This window comes from Merops nubicus, unplaced genomic scaffold, assembly GCF_000691845.1.
Source record: "Merops nubicus isolate BGI_N331 unplaced genomic scaffold, ASM69184v1 Scaffold39936, whole genome shotgun sequence".
In the NCBI taxonomy this organism is placed as follows: domain Eukaryota; kingdom Metazoa; phylum Chordata; class Aves; order Coraciiformes; family Meropidae; genus Merops; species Merops nubicus.
In genome coordinates, this window is record NW_008613685.1 from 1 (window position 1) to 6,809 (window position 6,809).

A 6,809-nucleotide genomic window follows, 5' to 3' on the forward strand; every position below is an offset into this window, starting at 1 on the left:
GCCGAGCCTGCCCTGAGGAAAGAAGTGAATCCTCCCGAGGGCCTGACCGGTCGCAGGCCTTGTTTACGTAATTTCTCAAAAAACAGGTGGCACTACACGTGAAGCAAAGAGGGGAGTTCTGTTTGCACTCATACTCTGCAAGAATGCAAATGCTGGATCTCAGGTTACCTACTGAAATAATGATGTATGAAAAGATCAGGCTTATGCATGGAATGAGTCTTAGATGATTTGCATATATATCCCTGAACTATACAGACACAGCAAAGAACTTTCTTCTTGAAGTTTCATTTCCTCTGGTTTAGCTCCTCTGTTCAACACAGGACTGTCAGTCTTGTCATCCTTTAAGATTTACAGCCACTTGTTACAGGAGATGAGCTTTTCTTCCAGTTCCTGCACTTGGGCCTCTTGCAGAGGCAGTGCTGGGCTTTTCTTTTCTACTCTTTTCTTTTAGGATGTGATACTTGCCAGCATCACGTTGGGTCCTTTTCTTTTCTTGCTTGTGTTTAGCTGCAACACACAGGTTTTTGCATCCTTAATTTGCAGTTTGGTTGGGAATGAGGTGTTTCATGCTGCCTGTGGTGGTGGATAGATGTATCTTTTGGGCACATCTAGTTAGTCTTTGAAGTGAAGCAGAAAGTTAATGAAACTGTCAAAACTGTTTGTTTACAAAAGCCAAAGCACAACCAGCCAAACAGCTCCTCTGCTTCAAACCCTTTCCCCTCCTGTCTTGTACTGCAAAAAGACAGTAGTTATTGCATGTCCCAAAAATAACTGCTGGAGATGTACCTTTTGGGCCATGTTTTTTCCTAGGCAGAGTTTTAACCCCAGTTTAACCAGAAATTCTTTGAATAATCCTATTTCCTTTGCTGAGCTGAACAGTTTTCTTCCCTCAGTTCCCCCATAAGTTCCCAGAAAAGAAGGTACTTGCAAAGCCTCTGTAAGTGTTTAGGAAACAAGGTGTAAAAAAGCATATGGATACTCTTCGTGCTTTGTGTCATGGAAACTAACATGTGGATGTTCCTTCAGGTGCTTCGCCAGTTTGTGAGACATGATTCTGATACAGTTGGCTCACTGGTTCTCGAAAGATGTAAGTAGATCCTAAGATGAAACTTTGCTGTTACCCTTGGTGTTTTTTATCTCGGTTTTAGGATGACTGAAGTATGCCAGAAGAGAAACAGAGAGGAATGGTAGCTCCTAGACTGTGGTAACTGGGGACGTGTTGTTTCAAACAGGCTTTTAAGTAGCTTTCTGTCTGGTCTTTGTTGAGTCAAGCAGCCCTTAAGGGGTTAAAAAACAAAGCCCCTACATGGAGTGCAACCTGTAAAAGGCAGGTGGTTGTGCTGTATCAGTGGCAGTGAATCTGGCACACTGTTGTCCTTTGAATAGGTGCCTTCAGCTGTCTGTGGCATTTGTTTCTGTCTGCTTGGGGGAGTTGTTTGGGTGCTGCTGCCCCAATATATACTTGGCTCCAGGTGTGCCGTTCAAACTTCACCGCTCAGTTCACGTGCTTATAGTGCAAGAGTGATGGTTCCCTGACCTCCTGCACTGGTCCTTGAACAACAACAAATAATAAAGTGTGGCCACCTAATCCTGGTACCTGTGTAAAAACTAGTGACCGTCTTAATTCAGAGGATGTGATGTAATAATGCAGCTTTGTTGTATTAAAGGTACTGGTTTAGGGACAAAACAATGTAATGCTATGGTTTTATCATAACGAAACAAAGAAAACTCAAAATACATAAATGCAAAATAGCTTCCAGTGATGTATGGATGTGTCTGTGAAAAAGATTACAAAGGAACAGGAAGAATAAAGAACCCTCAGCTTCCTAAATGAGCTTATTCAGCAGTAACAGCAACAGTACAGGCAGTCAACCATCTGCAGGGCCTGAATAAGACAAAAATCACAAGCCTTGAAAAATGGGCAGTGCAGGAAGTCATTGTTCTGGCCCTTGACAAAAGGTGCCCACTTGCCACATCAGAAGCATCGTAATTCTGTGTGTGTATTTACTGTCTTGTATTTCAGCCATGAATCGTGTTCAGCTGCTTGGTCGGGTTGGACAGGACCCTATCATGAGGCAAGTGGATGGAAAAAATCCTGTTACCATATTTTCTCTTGCAACCAATGAGATGTGGCGAACAGGGGAAAGTGAGGTAAACCAGGGAGGTGAGTCTGCATCAGCAACGTGCTTCTGCTGTGTTCTGGGGTCATCTTTGTGCGTTCAGTAGCACCATGCTTTGTCTCCAGGCTGCTGTGTACATCTCTCGGGTGCAGGGGTGTTCCTTTGGAGTCAGCAGAGGTGCAGGTGCTTTTGTCTCTCTCCTGCTGACCCCATGCAACATGTACTGAGCAGAGATCTGCATGTCCACCTCCCTCTGGGGGAGAGGGTGGCGAGTTGGCAGTTTCTCACTGCTGGGATTGTCAGCGATGCAGCAGGTTCCATACTCTTACTTGTATTCCAACAGGAGAAAGGAGAGAAAAAAAAAAAAAGTACATTTTCTCTTTGACTTCTCCATCAGTCTGAATCTACAGGTGTCTCTCTAACTTTTGTTCTATGTGGAGCATATGAGGGGAAAAAAAATTCTAGTATGAGCACTGGCTTCCAGGAAAAGTGCCTGGAGAAGAGAAGGCTGAGAGGGGATCCTAGCAATGTATATAAATGTCTAAGGGGTCAAGAGGATGGGGCCAGTCTCTTTTCAGTGGTGCTCAGTGACAGGTTAAGGGGCAGTGGGCACAAACTGGAACGCAGGAAGTTCTGTCTGAACATCAGGAAAAACTTCTTTACTATGAGAGTGATGGAGCACTGGGACAGGCGGCCCAGAGAGGCTGTGGAGTCTCCTTCTCTGGAGACTTTCAAAACCTGTCTGGCTATGTTCCTGTGTAGCCTGCCCTGGGGGAACCTGCTTTGGCTGGGGGCTGGACTAGATGATCTCCAGATGTCCCTTTCAACCCCTCCCATTCTGTGATTCTGTGAAAACTGATCTCTTGATTTGAACTGTGCTTCTGCTCTGTGCTTTCATTTGAACACAGGTGAGTGGGAGATGGAGTGCTAGTACGCTTCCATTTTCAAATCACACTGTAATTTGAGAACACCAACATGTTGAAACTAATTTCTAAGGCTTGCATCAAAAAGGGGATTATAATAACTGTTATTTTTGTGTAACTTAGGTGATATCAGTCAGAAGACAACATGGCACAGGATCTCTGTCTTCAGGCCAGGTCTCAGGGATGTTACGTACCAGTATGTGAAGAAGGGGTAAGTGAATAAGAAATGTGGTTGAGGACTTAGTGCCTTAATAATTTACTGATGTAATAATTAGGGTGGCCAGCAGCTAGACTGAAATAGAAGTGCCTTAAAATAAGTTAGCAGGCTTGCTACTAACAACTGATAGAAAAGCCTGTGTATTGAGAATCAGATCCAGAGGAGACAACAGCATTAGAGTGCTCTGACTGGAACCAAATTATTGATTTATTTTTTTTCTCAGTTCTCGAATCTATGTTGAAGGGAAGATCGACTATGGTGAATATACAGATAAAAACAACGTGAGGCGACAGGCCACGACGATTATAGCAGGTAAGGGACAACGTGCCAGGGCCTGCCTTGTGGTTTTATAATGGAGAGGGGTGGAGGACCTTTGAAACAGAGCTTGGTTTGTCTCCATCCTCAGTACCCACGCCTGGGGATTTTGTGAGAACGAATGGGCTGTACCACTAGATGTCCTCTGGCACTGCTTTTGGAGACACAAAAAATGAGAGCATATAATTGCAAACTGTTGCATCATTTGGTCACACAAACCAGCTGGGTGCAGGAGGTAGATACTGTGTGTTCTAAGAAATACTGCTGGTATGTAGTACTGCAGGTCAGGCAGATTCCTTTTCTAAGCTGAGTTTGTTTAGTAGCATTGTCTTGGTTTGGCAGGGAATTTTTTCTTTCTGTTTAAGACTGGAGTCTTTACCAACTTGAAGGACCTGTATCTGTGAAAGATATTTTATGTGGGGATAACCTGACAGAGAATTTAGAAGGACCTCAGTCTGGTGGCCAGTAGTGGTAGGAGCAGCACAGAATTTATAGGGAGTAGACTTGTCCCTTGGGTAGACACAGTGAAGACCTGGGAAACTCAGCTTTTCCCTTGAGCCTCTAAAGAATGTGAGTAGCCTACATGTTCACTGCGGGTAGAGCCACTGTCTTGTGGCTTTTGAGGGAAGGCTAAAATAATTGGGTAGTAGAGCAAACATGTCTGTTATACAAATATGTCTAAAAAACTGGGCCAGAGGAGAAGGAAAAAAAAACCAAAAACCTCACCACAGTTTTGGATGTTTCTACTGTGTAGAAAACATTATTAAAACTGGATGTTTCTACTGCTTAAAACAACAGTAATAAAACTTCTGCATGAGCAGCTGAGCAGGTGGTGCTGTAGGTTGCTGTTTATAAATAGCTGGAGGGGAGAAGCAAGTCTTTTTGTAATCAGTATGTATCCTAATGGCTTCTTCGTGTTCAGTATCCTCAGGCTCAAGATGCTTTGGAAATTACTGAGGCTTGATGAAATACGAGCTTCTTATAGTCCCATAGGCTGATGACATGGTGGTACATACTGAAAATGGCAAAATAAAAAGGAAATAAGCTGTAACTAATAGAGATCATAGTCAAAGAATTATTTAAAAATGTTTCTGGTGTCTTTGACTGTTCAGCAGCTTTTCATTGGTTTTAGCATGCCTGTTTCACAGAGTGTATGGTCACCTTGAGTTGTCAGCTTTCTGGGGAGATACAGCAAGAACCCTGGTTTATTTTATTCTATTCTAAAATACACATCCTTACAGCTTATTTTAACACAAGTAGGTTGTCTTTGTGGGTGTGTGGTCTTGCAACAGGGCAAAACAATCCTGAAGATTAAATTTATTTTTTTTTTTATTTCTTTTCAGATAATGTAATTTTTCTGAGCGATGGTTCCAGAGAAAAGGTGTGATCCTTTTTGGATCCAGGCTGTCTCATTCCTTTTGTTTTACAGGACTTCATAATTCTGTAATCATGTATATTGCTGTAGCTTCTTTAAAAAATAAATAAAAAGTTTGGTACCTTCAGGGTATCTGTGTTTTGTTTTATTGTGTGCTTTTCTCTCTGTTCATCATTGTTTGGATTTCTTTCTTTTTTGTTCTTAAGAGAAAAGAGAAAGCTCTATTACTTCTTGAGCTGATGAATATATAAATGGAAGTCACTCTGTGTATCTGCAGCCATTTTCAAACCTTATATCCTTGTCTGCCTCCGTCTCTCTCTGTCTTGCAGGGCCTGACAGCCTCATCCCCTCTTGCTGCTGACATCCCTCCTCTGTTCTATAGGTGTTATTTGGCATTTTTCCTGAACTGAGTCGGTCAGACACCCAGTTTAAAGCCTTGGCCTTATCTGGTGCTCAGCTTCAAGTTTCTCTGTTACGGACCCATAGAAGGCCTTCTGTGCATTTGGGTCTGCCCCTGCACTGGTCACAGCTTTTGATCAAATCAGATGTTGTCTTTCACCAAACCCTGTTTCGGTCATGTGCTTAGGTCTTCATTTTGGCATCTGATGGATGATGACTGTGATGACATCAACAGTCTCTCCCGGGTACCCTGTTAAGGTGCTGTGCCTGTCGGTGGCCATCCGGAGGAGCTGGAGGAATGGCTCCCGTTGCTGGTCCTTTGGTAGAGGCCTGCACTAGCCTGTGAAAAACATTCCCGGCCCAGGATTCTCAGTTAATGTGGGTGTAGTTTTTAATTTGCTTTAACCTCATTTTATTGTCAGAACGACTGAGAATTATTAATATTGTTCGTAAAAAATTGCACAACTAGAAGGTATTCCAGTCACGTGGAGAAGCTGTGAAATTCCCACTGTAGTACAGCATGAAGCGAACAAGGAAAGAAGTGTTGGAAGTGACAGTTTCCTGCCTTCAAAGCTGGTGGGATTTCATATCTCATCTTTCTGAGCTCAGTACAGAGCGTGCTTACTTCTGGTTTTTGCAGCTTGTCCCCTTACAAAATGGTGGGTTTGTTTATGCTTCTCTCTATTAGCATTGTCAGTATTACAAGAAACTTCACTTCTTTTGGTTCAGCATTTATTTCTGATTGAAGTTAATGCTTTAACTAGCTCCTCTCACTGGCATCCCAAGGTGTTAGGTGTACTGAAATTGCTTAGCTACTTACATGGTTTGTTATCCATAGGAGATTGTGGTATCTTTGTAAATAGTCTTTCTGACTTTAATTCCCTTAACTACTTTTTGTTCCATCTGAGTCTGTTGTAGTGCTGGGACAAGTTGTGATGCTGCACTTCTGTAGCAGTGATCCAGGTACAGTTTGTGTTTGGTCCACACCGATTTTTCCTGGCTGTCCACTCCAAACTCAAGAGCAGAAGTGGCAGCAATGATTCCCTTCACTGCAGGACACAGAGCAGCCAGAGTTGCCCGAACTCCTCGGTGACAGCTGAACAGCCCCCACTAATCCCTGCCCTGGCCAGGCTGGGGACGGAGCTGAGCTCGCACAAGGCAGGGCATTAGGTCCCAAGAAAGAAAAATATTTGTGCAAGAGCTTCAACTGTTCTTGTGCTTGTTGTTGTTCCATTTAAAGTTGCTGGTGCGCTCATGAAGGTTGACCTGCTGCAAAGACGACACACAGCTACTTGGAGACACACTCTGAGGAGCGGTGCAGTATCTGGAGCGTTCATCACCCTTTGCATTGGGGTTGGTTTTCACAAGTGATTCCGCATTAGCAATGGGCAGTTACAGCAAAAATAACCTGTGGCACAGGAATGTTCTGTGTTCACCTTCTTGGCGGCTATGGGGCAAAG

General features: G+C 43.4%; 1 protein-coding gene across 1 annotated transcript; it reads left to right on the plus strand.

The window, feature by feature from the left end:
- Nucleotides 1–1,026: 1,026 nt before the first annotated feature.
- Nucleotides 1,027–5,074, plus strand: SSBP1 (single-stranded DNA binding protein 1, mitochondrial; the record flags this gene model as incomplete). Its single annotated transcript, XM_008941972.1, has 5 exons — nucleotides 1,027–1,087; nucleotides 2,024–2,164; nucleotides 3,167–3,254; nucleotides 3,484–3,572; nucleotides 4,919–5,074. Coding segments are annotated over 5 exons (423 nt in total), but the record flags the coding sequence as incomplete, so codon positions are not given.
- Nucleotides 5,075–6,809: the final 1,735 nt, after the last annotated feature.